Source organism: Macaca thibetana, chromosome 4, assembly GCF_024542745.1.
Source record: "Macaca thibetana thibetana isolate TM-01 chromosome 4, ASM2454274v1, whole genome shotgun sequence".
Classification (NCBI taxonomy): Eukaryota; Metazoa; Chordata; class Mammalia; order Primates; family Cercopithecidae; genus Macaca; species Macaca thibetana.
The window spans coordinates 163,629,393-163,645,737 of record NC_065581.1 but is presented as its reverse complement, the minus strand read 5'-3'; the positions used below and the strand labels follow the sequence as shown (position 1 = coordinate 163,645,737).

At 35.3% G+C, this 16,345-nt stretch overlaps 1 protein-coding gene across 8 annotated transcripts in view; it reads left to right on the top strand.

The window, feature by feature from the left end:
- The window catches only part of PDE10A (phosphodiesterase 10A), a 669,061-nt gene that overhangs the window by 455,629 nt on the left and 197,087 nt on the right, over nucleotides 1–16,345 (top strand). For all 8 annotated transcript variants that reach the window (XM_050789384.1, XM_050789383.1, XM_050789385.1 and 5 more), the window contains one exon: nucleotides 1,292–1,420. In XM_050789384.1, the coding sequence (XP_050645341.1) occupies nucleotides 1,292–1,420 (129 nt within the window). The remainder of the gene's footprint in view (nucleotides 1–1,291; nucleotides 1,421–16,345) is intronic.

Below are 16,345 nucleotides of genomic sequence, written 5' to 3'. Positions count from 1 at the left end.
CTTCCTTTCCTTCTTTTCTTTCTCAGAGTGCAGCTTTCCATTGCCTTTTTTTTAAGCCTAACCATCCCTAAAAAGGGTAGTTTATTCAAATAATTCACAGAAAAGATACGGTAGTAAAAATAATTCCCATCACCGAAGGATAATTATTCAAAGCCTGTTTGTGTTTGGGGTTGTTTAATGAAATGGCATACCGACCCAAAGCACCAGATTGAAAACATATACTTTATATGTGAGATGTGAAAACATGTGAAAATACTTTGTTTGAAAATCTTATGTATAATGTATGTACACATTACACATACATATAATGTATACATTACATATGTATATGTAATGCACACATTACAGATGTATATGTAATGTACACATGTACACATGTACACATACATATAATGTATACATTACATATGTATATGTAATGTATATGTAGTATACATTGCATATGTATATCACACATACATTGCATATGTGTATTGCACATGCATTGCATATGTATATGTAAATCTTATGTTTATCATTAGACTATGAAAACTATTTCAGTGAAACTGACTACATACACAGAATATTAATGAATGAATGAATGTCAAGATTATTCTGAACTGAACATTAGTTATACCACTGGGTTTAATGCCTTTGAGAAAAAGGAAGGATTTGTGTTGTAAGGCAATAAACGATAAAAATTTATTCATTTATGTATTAAATCTTTTTTTAGCACCTATAATGTTTCAGTGCTAGATTTTCCTGTTTACTACTCTTGCTAGAGTTTCACTTGCTTTGACCAGTAAATCTATGGTAACTATATACCGAAAAAATAAGTACTCTGTAAGCCTTAATGTACAGCATTGGATCTTAGCATTGGTTCATATGTAACTCTGAAATTTATTGTTAGAAACAACTGTGTAACATGATGTAATATCTGTAGTTTAAAATTGCTAAACTAACTACATTCTTTTTTATTGTGGTCATACACACACACACACACATACACACGCATATATGAAAAATGGTGTTTTAACCATTTTAAATGCTGTTTTAAGCATATAATTTAGTGGCATTACATATATTCCCCATGTTGGGCAGTATTCACCTGTCTAGTTCCAAAAGTTTGCCGTCACTCCCAGTAGAAACTCTATGCCCATTAAGCAATAACTTCCCCTTCCCACTCTTTCCAGCCCTCTCTCCATTAGAAGAGAGGTTGCTGGGTCTTAGCATAATGTGTTGTGATACTATACCTTTCATTTATATGAAGAAGTTGTATAGGTGAATTTTATTCTTTTCAATTCTTTTACAGGTTTGACAGATGAAAAAGTGAAGGCATATCTTTCTCTTCACCCCCAGGTATTAGATGAATTTGTATCTGAAAGTGTTAGTGCAGAGACAGTAGAGAAATGGCTGAAGAGGAAGAACAACAAATCAGAAGGTAAGATCTCATTTTAAACCAACTTTTTCTATCTTACCGCAAAAGACCATGCATTTAATCTATTCTAGAGAGCGAAATATAACATAGACAAAAATTACCATTTTAATTCTATCAGAGTTATTCCATTTAAAAAGATAAAATAAGTTAGAGAACAAATAAATGCAAAGGAAAGATCCTTGACTAATTAAAAATAAAAACTTGACAAATTTTGAGAATTTGGTTGATTAAGATACAACCATATTGAAAAATGCAGAAGTCAATATTATACTTGATTTTATTTAAGGATTACTTTTAGTGATGAGATAAACATTATTCATAGTATATATTTCAAAGATATACTTATTATATTTTATAAAGAGAAGTGTTTTACAAAAAGAAATCCTTTACAAAAAGAAGCCAATATAAAAACAATTTTTATATTTGGAAAGCACTGTAGACTTGGCTTTTCATTCATACGCAGACTCTGGAAGATTTGCCGTCAGTAAACTTTCAGTAAAAGAACAAGGATATCTTTTTGATCTAAACTCTCATGAAATGAGAAAAGGAGTGGAGAACCACTGTTTTAACTTTTGAGATCCTGGCATTTTAAGCACATCGTGGTTTAAATTTTCTGCAAAGTAGCTTTCTACAGTAGGAGTCTCTTTGCATGCTGTTCTCTTAGTCTCTGAAACACATGTATTTTTAATGCAGAGACTGCTTAAGAAGCAGTTATATTCACGAATAAACAACTAGAGACTCAAAGGGGATGTGAAGCAAAATAAATTTTTCCTCAAATTGAATGTATATTAATATATTGGATTGTTTGATTTGAATATTGTGGTATAATTTTTATTTTGTTTCAAATGGATTTGTATTTGGCTAAACTTATTTCTGTGAATATTGTTTTTATTGTGACAATTTTATATGTGTTTTTGACTGTATAACTTTATTTTTAAAATTTAAGTTCTGGGATACATGTACAGAATGTGCAGGTTTTGTTGTATAACTTTTATATTAAAAACACAAAAATACTATTTTGGGGGAAATTTTATTAAGGTAAAAAGGTGTTATCTTAAAGTTCTAAAATGTCTAATAACAATGAATAAAAATGTATCATTGTTATTAAAATGTTATGGTGTTAGAAGTAAAGGTAATTTTCCTCACTAGTTTTTAAAGTTTCTGAAATTTTGTTATTCATTTTTTATAGCGGTAATTTTTTTAATGAGGGCTTTTGTGCTGAAATATGAAGTAGTTTTTAAAGTGTGTGTATGCAAATGTGTTTGTATGTGTATGCCTGTGAGTGTGGATTGAGAGGGAGGGGAGAAGAGAAATAATAAGTGAGAAACAAGCATTGTCTTCTCAATCTTGACATTTAATAACCTTAAAAAAAGCTTGACAAAGCATAATTTAGTTTTTATAAACCTCAAACATTTGAAAACAGTTGAAATGTTCGACACTTTGAAAAGTGTGGCTCAGCTTTGCTTAAGCCCTTGATATATAAAGATGCAAATTTCAACTTGCTATGTAATGAGGGATAATAGTATAGTGTAAGAATATATGGTCTTTGTGGGATACGAAATTGAATACAGGTCCTTAGAAAATGAAAAATTCTGCCTATAGTAGTGCTGCCATGAAAACTAACTCTTGAATTTTATAAACATGTCAGTGTGTCATTTCCTACCTCCCAAATCTTTGTTTCCTATATTTATCAAATAATACTTTATTGAACACATGTACAGAAGAGCTAAATAATTATTAAAACCAGCAGTGTGTAACTGAAACCCTACTCAGTTATTGTCCTCCTCACTTTTTTTTTTTTTCTTATAACGAGATGTTTTTTATTTGACCTTGCAGAGGGCTAAGGATGGTAGAAAGAGGCTGAGTGAGATGTGACTTGGAGTTTACCATCTAGTTGTGGGAATAGACGTAGAACCACATAGCAGAGTGCATCAGCAGTAAACAGGGATACAAGCAGTGGAAGCATATACAAAGGAACTTTACATTCTACTGTGCAGCCTAGTAAAATCCCTGTCAGCCTGTCGTCTGAGGGTGTTCATCAAAAGAATGTATCTCATCATATACCCCTTCATGTTCAGTGAAATTCTGTAGCATGGCCCTTGAGGCCGATATAAAAGCCAGGCTTCCTCCCTTCATCCTTTCCTCCCTTCTTTCCTTTCTTCCTGTTTCTTTAAAAAATATCCTATTCTCTGGGCGCTGTGGCTTATGACTATAATCCCAGCACTTTGGGAGGCCAAGGTGGGCAGATCCCTTGAGGTAGGGAGTTTAAGACCAGCCTGGGCAACATGGTAAAACCCTGTCTCTACTAAAAAATACAAAAATTAGCTAGGCGTGGTGGCGCATGCCTGTAATCCCAGCTACTTGGGAGGCTGAGGCACAATAATCACTTGAACCTGGGAGCTGGAGGTTGCAGTGAGCCGAGATCACACCACTGCACTCCAGCCTGGGAAGCAGAGTGAGACTCTGTCTCAAACAAACAAAAAAACAAAACAAAACAAAAAGAAAGTCCTCTTCTCAAGTATGCCTTATTCTCCTTCCATGTTGCTTCACTGAAAACTTTTTGAGGAAGAAAATTTTTGTGGAGAGGATTTTCAGGAAGTGTTTTTATTTCCATGAGTGGAACCAGAAACAGAAACTGTGACAGATAGAAGATATTGGAGGATAGCTTGTTGAAAATGTGACAAGCCTATCTAAATTATTTCATTTCTTGTCATTTAGAAAAAAGAAAATGAAGTAAAACCGTGTAACACACTGTACCCCATAAATATGTACAATTATTATAAGTCAAAAATAATAATAAAAGGAAAAAACAACTGTAAGCAGTGTGAATGCTGACCATGTTTGATTTGAGTATCGTAGCGGAATTTTTATTTTGTTTCCAATAGATTTCTATTTGACTAAACTTGCAAAGGGAAGCTAAAGGATCACCAAGTGTCCAGCATCTGAATCTCGATAGAATCATGAGTCACTTACTCTGAGATCAATTTGAAGGCATGAACTGCGTGTATCATAGTAATTTTTGTATTCCTCACATTTTTGAATGAATGAATAAATTAGGGAGGGTTAAATACTAAACCTCCAAGTGAAACAGCCTGAGTGAGGGTCACTACATTTGATTCTCATACTACAGGGACACAGAGCTATTTTTATGCTTCTCTCCCTCATATTCATTTAATAGCCTCTTGAGGGAAGATATTATATAATAGATTGATTGATTGATTGATTTTTGAGCAAAGTGTTGCTCTGTCGTCCAGGCTGGAGTGCAGTGGTGCGTGCTCGGCTCACTGCAGCCTCTGCCTTAAGGTTCAAGTGATTCCCCTGCCTCAACCTCTGGAGTAGCTGGGATTACAGGTGCACACCAGCACACCCGGCTACTATTTGTATTTTTTTTTTTTTTTTTTTTTTTTTTGAGATGGAGTCTCGCTTTGTCACCCAGGCTGGAGTGCAGTGGGGCGATCTCGGCTCACTGCAAGCTCCGCCTCCCGAGTTCACGCCATTCTCCTGCCTCAGCCTCCTGAGTAGCTGGGACTACAGGCGCCCGCCGCCATGCCCGGCTAATTTTTTGTATTTTTAGTAGAGACGGGGTTTCACCGTGTTAACCAGGATGGTCTCGATCTCCTGACCTCGCGATCCGCCCGCCTCGGCCTCCCAGAGTGCTGGGATTACAGGAATGAGCCACCGCCCCCGGCCTGTATTTTTTTTTATTAGAGACAGGGTTTCAACATGTTGGCTAGGTTGGTCTCCAACTCCTCACCTCAAGTGATCCCCCCACCGCAGCCTCCCAGAGTGCTGGGATTACCGGCCGTGCTGCACTGCTCCTGGCCAATGTGTATTTTAATTCCCACAGGTCCCTTGTGTTTTCATTCATTCAGCAAACTGAGTGTCAAGTTCTGTTTAGGTGCTGGGATTATTAAATTGTTAAAGGGTTCTCAGTCTACAAATAGAAGGAAGGAGTTGTAATTTACTGCTTTCTTCTAGTTAGTCTGGCAGTGGGTTTAAGCAAAGTCCAAACTTGTAGTTTCCCTGTCAGGGAAGAGTCTTAACAGAGAAAGGGGAGATTACAGTGAGTTACTGTCTATTTTGTTTCAACAGATAGGGAGAAGGAGGTTTTGGGAAATGTGTAACATGACAAGTCTTCAAAGATTTAAATTTCAGAGTCTTTTTTTTTCTAACTCTTCAGTTTAATTGTATTGCTTTCATAGCATTTTCATTTCAGATACATAAAATTCTATCTACAGTTGAGAGGAAAATTACCTTTTAAAAGTTGATCTCTGAACCTAAATTCCAAACCACCATTTTTTCAGTGATATATGGAAATTAGAGACTGCATTTATTTATTTTATAACCTGTAGTACTCATTTAGGGAATATATAAAAACTTCCTCAGAAAGCATTAAGGCCGATACATCCTCAGAATAAAATATAGCTTCGAAGCAGAGTTTTAAACACGTTTCATCATACAGCTATACATTTATTTTTAAAAAACTTGGGGAAAAAAGAAAACTATCTAGGCATATATTGCCCACTAAATGTTGTATTTTTAGGCAAAGTAAATTTGACAGTAAATTTTGTCCCGCTGGTACCCTTCAAGATTCAGATTACTAAATGATTTAACATTTACACATCTATATTTATACAAAGTATAAATACATTATTAAATAAACATTAAGATATAATGAAGGTCCATTGTTTTGCATTTCTTATAAGAATATTCTAAAATGGAAAACAATTTCCCACCACTAATGCCATTCCAATATTTCAGTTATATGTAGGAAGAATCATGAGTTACCTTGACAATCAGCAGTGTCTCCTTTTGGCCCCTAATGTAAAAAATTATGAGTTGACAGTGTTGGTGGTATGAGAAAGGGTGCATGAAGAAGTGGATGGTAGCATGACTATATTTGCCATGTTTTTGTACTAGAATAATATTTAAAATAAGTGGATTAATTTCTTAAAAACCTCAACTGTAATCATAACATTAATTTCTTAAAGGTAAGTTACTTAGTATTCCAGAGGGTGATTGATGAACCCACAGTCATTTAAAATTGTAAGTAGAATGCCACCTTTTGTGGTCAGTAATTTTTATTACTATGATTGTGTCTAAAATATTCAACAACAGACCATATCACTATCATTGTACCTATAAATTTAAATAGTTAATAATGAAAATATTTGTGCTGCCTGATATCTTAAGTTTTTTTCAACAAATAAATGAAGTTTTCTTTCTTTCTCAAATAATGTAGTTATTATATATGTTTTCCTTTCAATGATTCTAGAATTGGGATTTAATTTTAATGCGAATAAAGCAGTTAGATATTTTATTCTTAGAATAAGTAGGATTTAAATTATGCTCCCTAAACCTACAATTTGATAGTCTAAAATTCAGATTAAATTGCATTTGTGTGGTTTAATATATAACAGATGGTTTCTGTGCTAGTATATATAAGGAAGAAGGATATTAAATTAATGGGGCATAAATTACTTTGCCAAAACATGTAGTGTTGGAAGGTTTAGTAAGTGGGATACTAATAAATAATATATTAACTATTAGTATATTTTCATGATAAGAAAAAAGCCCCACATTTTTGAAATGGTTTGCATAGAACCTAATTTTGGACACTTTTCTCTTTTTCCTTCAATTTTTTTGTCTCAGATGTTGAAATTACATTCTTACATGGAATTTTCATATATTTTATTTATATTTTTTGGTATTGGAAACCAGAAAATGTGTTGAATGCCTTGATCTGAATTATAAATAAACATGAGTCCACCATCTGGTAACTAGAAAGAAGATAAAGTTGATATGAATTCATCTATAAAGAGTTATTTGGGCCGGGCGCGGTGGCTCGCCCTTGTAATCCCAGCACTTTGGGAGGCCGAGACCGGCGGATCACGAGGTCAGGAGATCGAGACCATCCTGGCTAACACGGTGAAATCCCGTCTCTACTAAAAAATACAAAAAAAAACTAGCTGGGCGAGGTGGCGGGCGCCTGTAGTCCCAGCTACTCAGGAGGCTGAGGCAGGAGAATGGTGTAAACTCGGGAGGCGGAGCTTGCAGAGATCCGGCCACTGCACTCCAGCCTGGGTGACAGAGACTCCGTCTCAAAAAAAAAAAAAAAAAGAGTTATTTGGCATATTCCATTATTTTTGTTAATTGTGTGTTCACATTATCATAAAGATGGATCTTTGGTATTTATGTATTTTAAAATTTAAAAATATGAATATATTATTATGAATACATAGTAATTATACATATTTATGAGGTACAGGTGATATTTGATACAAGCATACAATGTAATAATCAAATCTGGGTAATTGAGATATCCACTACTGCAAACATTTATCATTTCTTTGTGTTGAGAATATCCCAAACCTACTACTCAGGTTTAATGATTGGTCCCCCTATTTTGCTACCAAATACTAGATCTTATTCCTTCTATATAACTATAATTTTGTACCTGTTAACCAACGACTCTGAACAATTTCTTCTCACTGGTGTTCCCAGCCTCTGGTAACTACCAGCTTATTCTCTTCTTTTATGAGATCCCTTTTCTAGCCTCTCACATATGAGCAAGAACGTGCAATTTTTGTCTTTCTGTGCTTGGCTTATTTCACTTAACGAACTCTAGTTCCATCCATGTTGCTGCAAATGATAGGATTGTATTTTTCATGGCTGAATAATATTTGTTTTGTATATATATATATATATCACATTTTCTTTATCCATTCACCCATTAATGAGTGCTTAGGTTGATTACAGATTTGGCTACTATGAATAGTGCTGCAATAAACATGGGAGGACAGATATATCTTTGATATGCTGATTTCCTTTCTTTGAGGTGCATACTCAGCAGTGCCACTGCATTTTATGGTAGTTCTGATTTTAGTTTTTTGAGGAACCTCCATACTGTTTTCCATAATGGCTGTAGTAATTTACATTCCTACCAATAGTGTACGAGCATTCCCCTTTCTTCACTAGCATTTGTTGTTTCCTGTCTTTTTGACGATAGTCATTTTAACTGAGGTAAGATGATATCTCACTGTGGTTTTGATTTGCATTTTCCTGATGAGTAGTGATATTGAGCATTTTTTCATATATCTGTTGGGTATTTGTATGTCTTTCTTCTCTTGAGAAATACCTATTCGGATCTTTTGCTAATTTTTTGCTCAGATTTTTTTTTTTTAACTATTGATCTGTTTGAGTTCCTTATATATTCAGGTTATTAATTTTTTGTCAGTTGAATAGTTAGCAGATATTTTCTCCTGTTCTGTAGGTTGTATCTTCACTTTGTTTGCTTTGCAGAAGTTTTTAAGCTTGAGGTGATCACATGTCAATTTTTGCTTTGGTTGCCTGTGCTTTTGAGGTCTTACTCAAAAAAATCTTTGTCCAGACCAATGCCCTGTTGCATTTCCCCAATGTTTTTTGTAGTAGTTTCTTAGTTTTAGGTCTTACATTTAAGTATTTAATCCATTTTGATTTATGTATAAGGTGAGAGATTGGGGTGTAGATTATCATTCTTCTACATATGGATATCCAATTTTCCCAGCACCGGAAGAGACTGTCCTTTCCTCATTGAATGTTCTTGGTGCCCTTGTCAAAAATGAGTTGACTAAAAAATATGGATTTATTTCTGCAATCTGTGTTCTGTTCTCTTGGTCTATATGTCTGTTTATATGCCAGTACCATGCTGTTTTGGTTACTATAGATTTATAGTGTAATTTGAGGTCAGGTAATGTGATGTCACCAGCTTTGTTCCTTTTGCTCAGAATTGCTTTGACTTTTATGAGTCTTTCGTTCTTTCTATATGCATTTTAAGATTGTTTTGTCTATTTCTGCAAACAATGTTATTTTGAGAGAGATTGCATTTAATCTGTAGATTGCTTTGGGTAGTATGGACATTTTAATAGTACATGATTCTTCCAATCCATGAGCATAATTCCGTGTTTTTTGTTTTCAGTTTGTTTCATCAGTGTTTTATGTTTTAATTGTAGGTATCTTTCACTTCTTTGCTTAAGTTTATTCCAGGAAAATAAATCATTATATAAAAAAGGTAGCTGTACTTGTATGTTTATTGCAGCATTATTCACAATAGCAAAAATATAGAACCAACCTAAGTGCTTATCAACAGATGATTGGACAAAGAAAATGTGGTGTGTGTACACACACACACACACACACACACCCCGTAGAATACTACTCAGCCATAGAAAATAATGAAATCATGTCTTTTGCAGCAATGTAGTTGGAACTAGAAACCATTATCTTAAATAACTCAGAAATGGAAATCACATATTTAGTACTATATTGAATAAGTTGTGAAAGCAGGCATCCTTGTCTTGTTAGATCTTACAAGAAAGACTTCAGTCATTCCCTGTTCAGTGTCATGTTAGCTATAGGTTTGTTGCATATGGCCTTTATTGTTTTAAGGTATGTTTCTTCTATAGCCAGTTTGCTGAGCGTTTTTCTTATAAAGGAATGTTGAATTTTATTGACTGCTTTTTCAGCATCTATTCAAATGATCATGTTTTCTGTCTGATTCTATTCATGTGATTTATCATGTTTATTGATTTGCATATGTTGAAACCATCTTTACATGTTTAATATGCATCTTGCTTAATTATGATGAATGGATTTTTGATGTATTATAGAATTTAGTTTTGTAGCATTTTGTTGAGGATTTTTGTATCTATGTTCATTAGTGATACTGGCCTGTAATTTTCTTTTCTCTGTTGTGTTTTTGTCTGGTTTTGGAATCAGGATAATGCTGGCCTCATAGAATGAGTTTGAAAGTATTTTCTCCTCCTCAATTTTTTGGAATACTTTGAATAGAATTGGGGTTGGTTATTTAAGTATTTTGTGAAATTCATCAATGAAACTGTCAGGTCCTAGATTTTTTTTTTTTTTTTTTTTTTGGATGGAAGACTTTTTATTATTGCATCAATCTTGTTACTTGTTATTGGTCCCTTCAGGTTTTCTATTTCTTCCTGGTACAATCATGTTGGGTTATGTGTGTCTAGGAATTTATCTGTTTCTTTTCGGCTTTCCAACTTATTGTCATATCTTTGCTCATAGCAGTTTTTAATGATCCTTTAAATTTCTGTGGTATCTGTTAAAATGTCTCCTTTGTTGTATCTGGTTTTGAGTCTTCTTTCGTTTTTCTTGGTTAGTCTATGAGCATACCACCATAAAACTGCCCATTCTCATCTGATGTATTCTTTCTGAGAGTATTTGGCTAGGTCAGGGAAATCACTTGTGCCTTTTGACCAAGAATTCATAGCAGTTCAACCACATTTATTTGGATTTTGATAATTGTATAGATGGTCATATTATCACAAATAATGTTAGAGAATATGAAATGAATTCAAATAAATATAATAGCTTTGTTGCAGACTAGATTGATTTCTGAAGTGATTTTTTTAAAATAAATTAAAAACCTGTGAAATATAAGTGGCAAAACCATTTCCAAGTTAAAAAGAATCTGCTTCTTAAAAGCTTCCTGAAGATTTAACAATCATCTAAATTATTTGACCTAAGGTTGAATAATTATTTCTACAAACATCCACTTGAGAGGGTTGCACCTCTCAAGTAAATGCCAGTACTATTCATTTTCTGGCTAGTCATTTAGTATGCCAATGAACAATTATTACTGAGTACCCACTACGAGTGTATAATTGGAGAACAAGGAATTTACTATAGTCCACCTCTACGACGGTGGTCCCATAAGACTGTAATGCCATCTCTTTCCTGTGCCTTTTCTATGTTTAGATATGTTTAGACACACAGATACTTGCCATTGTATTATAGCTACCTACAGTATTCAGTACAGTCACATGCCATACAGGTTTGGAGCCTGGAAGAGATAGGCTAGACCACCTTATAGCCTAGGTGAAGTAGGCTCTACCATCTAGGTTTGTGCGGGTCACTCTATGATGTTCTCACAACAGTGAAATCACAGCAATGCATTTCTCAGACTGTATGTCACCATTAAGTGACATATTACTGTATAAAGTTACTTCTCTCAAGAAGATCACTTTCATATAGGGGAAGTCAGATAAACACATCATCAAAGAATAAGGTTATTTTAATATTTTGTGACTATATATTTGAAAAAATCCAGTATAATGTTTAGCAGGTACAAATTTTAAAATAAATTAAATTTGCTTGAGATTGAAGAATCCACGTTGTTTATTTTTAGCCATTCTAACTGGGCTGAGATACTGGGTCCCCGCTCTCTGTCTGCTGTGTCCTGAGTAATTTGTGTCACCAGAGTAATATTTCTTGTGCTACTGACCTTGAGAAACTTCTCATTTTGTGGTGAAAGAATATATGAAACCTTCAGAGAGCAGTGACTCAGGTGTGTAATGAAGTGTTAAATGGGATGGTGTAGATTTAGGAAGACAAGACTGTTGAGACTTGAGGTCATGAAGAGGCAAGAAAACTGGGAAGTATTTTCTTGGAGTTGTTGAACTCAATTTTACCAAGTATCTAGTATGTGCTTAGCGCTGATTCTGAAAGTGTGATCCCCAGACCAGTAACATGAACATCACCTGCGAACTAGTTAGAAATGTCATGGGTTGGGTCTTACCCCAGACATGCTAAATCAGAAACTCTGGTGGAGGAGCCTGGAAATCTGTGTTTGGATTAGCTCCCCAGGTAATTCTGATGCTGGCTAGTTTGGGAACTACTGCTGTAGGCACTGGGGGCACATGAGAGAATAAAGGTGGTGCTGTCGTGGCTGGGGAGAAACATGAGCAAAGGCAGGAAAGCAGAGCTCCTGTGATTGACTTCTACCAGAGCCCTGAGATGGGAGGAGTTGGCACAAACAGTTACGATTAAAAGCTGGTTTCACCAAAACAGAGGTTAGTTTAAAGCCAGTTGGCTAGCATGACAGTTCAATTCAAGCAACAGTTTGGATTCAATGAATATGCTCGTTATTCCTTTTCTTAAAAAAGTTTTTGGGTTTTTAAACTGTTGTTCATTTTTGTACCAGTAATTTTGATGTGCTGTGCTATGAGGTAGTTTTGCTACAGATTATAAATCTTGAAATTATTTTTCTTATTTTAAGAATGCAAGAAGATGGTTTAAAGTTTTTGTCTTTTAATTCCCATTTCATATATTAGCCTGTTGGTGTTCTACATTGATTGTAATAGGTAAAGTAGAAAGAACATAAATATTCAAAATAGTTATTTAATTGATAGCTTAAATAAAGGATAGCGAGTTGCAGAACTATATATAATTCTTTCCTGTGAGATAATAATCAACACATAAATGCTAAAAAAATATGTTATTGTGGTTGTTTTGAATGTGGGATTGATGGGTACATTTATATTGTTCTTGTAAATACTGTTTTTTAATAGGAAAGAAATAGAAAAAATATTTTAAAGACACCTGGATTTTTTTTGTTGTTGTTGAAGATTTTGCCCCAACTTCTGTTTCTGTTCAAAGGATAATGAACATTTAGTCTAATTTATGAATGCTCTATTATTGGTGATTTCCTTTTTTCCCCTCAATAATAAATTATCATTAGTCATTTAGATTGTCACATAGGAAGCTGATGGCTGAACTGGAATATAGAAAAGCACACAGCTCAGTTTTGGTCTCATTGGGTTTACAAATTAATTTATTTTCCTCAATTTTACCAAGTATCTAGTATGTGCTTAGCGCTTGCTAAGCATTAGACACAGATTCAGCTCTAATGGAGTTTTGAATCTAAATGGGGCAAAATTAGTAAGCAACTAATTAGGCCATAATTATTGAAATCAGTTATACAAGTGCTAAAAGGAAAGGGCAATGTACAATGAATGCGTGTAGTTAGAGTATGTGATCTCCTCGGGGGGTTTGGGAAGGGTTCCCTGAGACACTGGAATTTAAGCTGAGGCACAAAGAATGACTAGAGTTGGCTAAATAGAAGGGAGAGGAAGGAAGTGATGGAAAGGCTCCCATGTAGAGGAGGAGGATGGAGAAGTGATCAAGGACCTTTTGGGACATGTATAAAGATTTAGGATTTCATGCTGCAAGCAATGTCAAGTTATTGAAAGATTTGAAGGAGATTTGATAATACATATTTTGAATGAAATTTCATAGTATTGTTTGGTTTGAAAATATTAATGGAGTGAAGTCTCAGTCTCCTTGGTTGATTGATGCTTCTCCAAAACATCAGTACACTTGTTTGATGGTTTATCATGTCAGTATCAACTGATGACTTACACATATCTTAATGTAGTGACTCAAATTTTTGAAATTGAAGCAAAACCTTTTTATATCTATGTTTGTGGAGCATCAAAGAATAAAGTTTTGCTGGAAACTTTTTTTTTAATTTTAACTTTTATTTTAGATTCAGGGGGTACATGTGCTGGTTTTTTACATGGGTATATTGCATGATGCTGAAGTTTGTCAATTGATCCCATCACCCAGGTAGTGAGCATAGTACTCAGTAGGAAGTTAGCGTAGTACTCAATATGTAGTTTTTCTGTTCATGTCACTCGCCCACTTTGTAATGTGGCTGTTTTTTGCTTGTTGATTTAAGTTCCTTGTAGATTCTGGTTATTAGACCTATTTTGGATGCATAGTTTGTGAATATTGTCTCCCATTTTCTTGGTTGTTGCAAGGGTCTCTAGAAGGGCAGAACTAATAGGGTTATCTGCCTTGTTCCTTGAACATCTCTATTATACTGTTCTTTTTTCAAGGTGCCCAGATTTCATATTGTTTAAACAATTTGTGCAGTTAATGCAATCATCACAGGGTCCTGAGGCAGCATTCATCCTCAGCTTATGAAGATGATGGGATTAAGAGATTAAAGACAAGACAGGCATGGGAAATCACAAGAGTATTGATTGGGGAAGTGATAAGGGTCCATGAAATCTTCACAATTTATGTTCAGAGATTGCAGTAAAGATAGGCATAAGAAATTATGAAAGTATTAATTTGGGGAACTAATAAATGTCCATGAAATCTTCACAATTGATGTTCTTCTGCCATGGCTTCAGTCGGTCCCTCCGTTCAGGGTCCCTGACTTCTTGCAACATCTCTCCCTTTCTTTTTATATGAAGTTCCATGGTGATGAAGGTTTGTTCGTTGTTTCGATTTTGATGCAGGATTCTTTGACTGGTCCGGCACACTAAAGACAAGCCAATTAAACAGAGAAACATAATTCCAAAATTTACTACAGTCGAACCCCCAATAGACTTAATCCAAGTCATGGGGTTTAGTCCATAAAGATTTTCTGCCACCTGATCTAACGCCTCAACTCCAGGCGCAATGGATAAATTAGCTTGAGAGCCTTCAAAAATTAGTTTCTTTAATTTAGTTATGTCCAGTGATAAATTACTTTCCCTACCCAGAAGGTGTCCTTTGACCATTTCCCATGAATGATCAGTCTTGTTATAGGAATACGGGGTGATACAGAAATCAGAAGTATTCCAGTCGCATTGCATTTGCATGCGATGTTCGAGACTCACTACCCGATCTCCAAGCCAAATAACGGACTGTCTTAAATCATTAATTTCATTAGCCAAGTTTTGATCAGTGCCTTGTTGAGAATTCCACATTTGGGTGGAATTGGCTTACCAATCATTAACAAAATGAGCCATTTAAATAGACTGATGTAACGCCATTCTGGCAGTGGTGGCCAGTGCAGTGACTGTAATTAGGCCCATGATCACAGCGATTAAAGTGAAAACAAATCTCTTAGATCTTTTTAGAATTTGCTGTAACACTTTGTTAATTAAATGTATCGAGGGGGAGGATTCCCAAGGTCTGGGCAAAGTTACCGGAATCCAGATTCCTTCTCGATCTTGAACCAACATTACGCTTTTCCTGGAGTCAAAATGGGAGTTAATACAAGTGTACAAATGACAACTAATGCATTGGACAGTTTGATTGTCTGTCCAAATTTTGATATTTCACACTAACAGCTTGTAAGGAGGCTTAACACAACTCTGTATGGGAATAGTCAGGCTGGAGGTAAGTAAAGCAGAATGTCTGGATCTACACTGATACTGAGAGATGGGGGCGGTAGCGGGGACAACAGACAGAATAGTTTCCCCTTCCCATACTTACAGTCCAGACATGGCAATAGCCAATTTCTAAAGTTCTGGGTGTTCTGGGCTCAGAATGGGGAGTATCATATGAGACCTCAGTGGGGTAATGCCTTTATCTTTCCATTTTAAGGGAAAGAACGAGCTGAACCTCCTATTCAAAGTAGAATGATGATTCTCGTTCTCCCGATAAGAAATCAAATAAGTAGCCTCCAGGCATTCTTTTCTACCAGAGGAGCAGTTGGTTTTTAAATAGCCCTTTAGTGCCCAGTCTATTACTAAACCATATGAGTCATTTTTTAATATTACTGCGTGTGAGTTAACACAGTCTTCCCAAATTAAAGTTTTAGATGGGCCCTCAAAATGTTTAGGGCATGGTTTTCCTGCAGGTTTCTATTGAAAGTATGGGGTATCTCCCATTACTCCCCCTTTCCTTTGTTTTAAAGGAGAAAGGGAGAGGCCAGAGACCAAATGTCCCGGTTCCTCTGTAACTGATCTTTCCGGAAGATAAGCAGCTCAGGCTTGAGTTTCTAGATGCATACAACCAGGTGTATGTCCGAGGCACAGAGTGGGGTGTTTATAACCCATGGTAACATTAAATGCAGTGCCTTCTTCTCCTGATTGAGCAGGGCAACGGTCATCTGTAGTTCCAGGCATCCACATACTATTGTTAGTGTAGATTTCCGCAGGAGCATCTATCCAGGTGAGAGGTTGAATAAGTGGAGGAAAAGGTACATAAGACCAATAAGAATAATTTTGTGTAGCAGGTAAATCAGTGTGAGAGGAAACTGGTAAGACAGAAAGTATAAGGAGGAGAATCATTAAAGAAGACCTATTGTAAGCAGGATTGAGTGCTGAAGGAGGAAGAGAACAGAGGGATGTTATTTTCAGA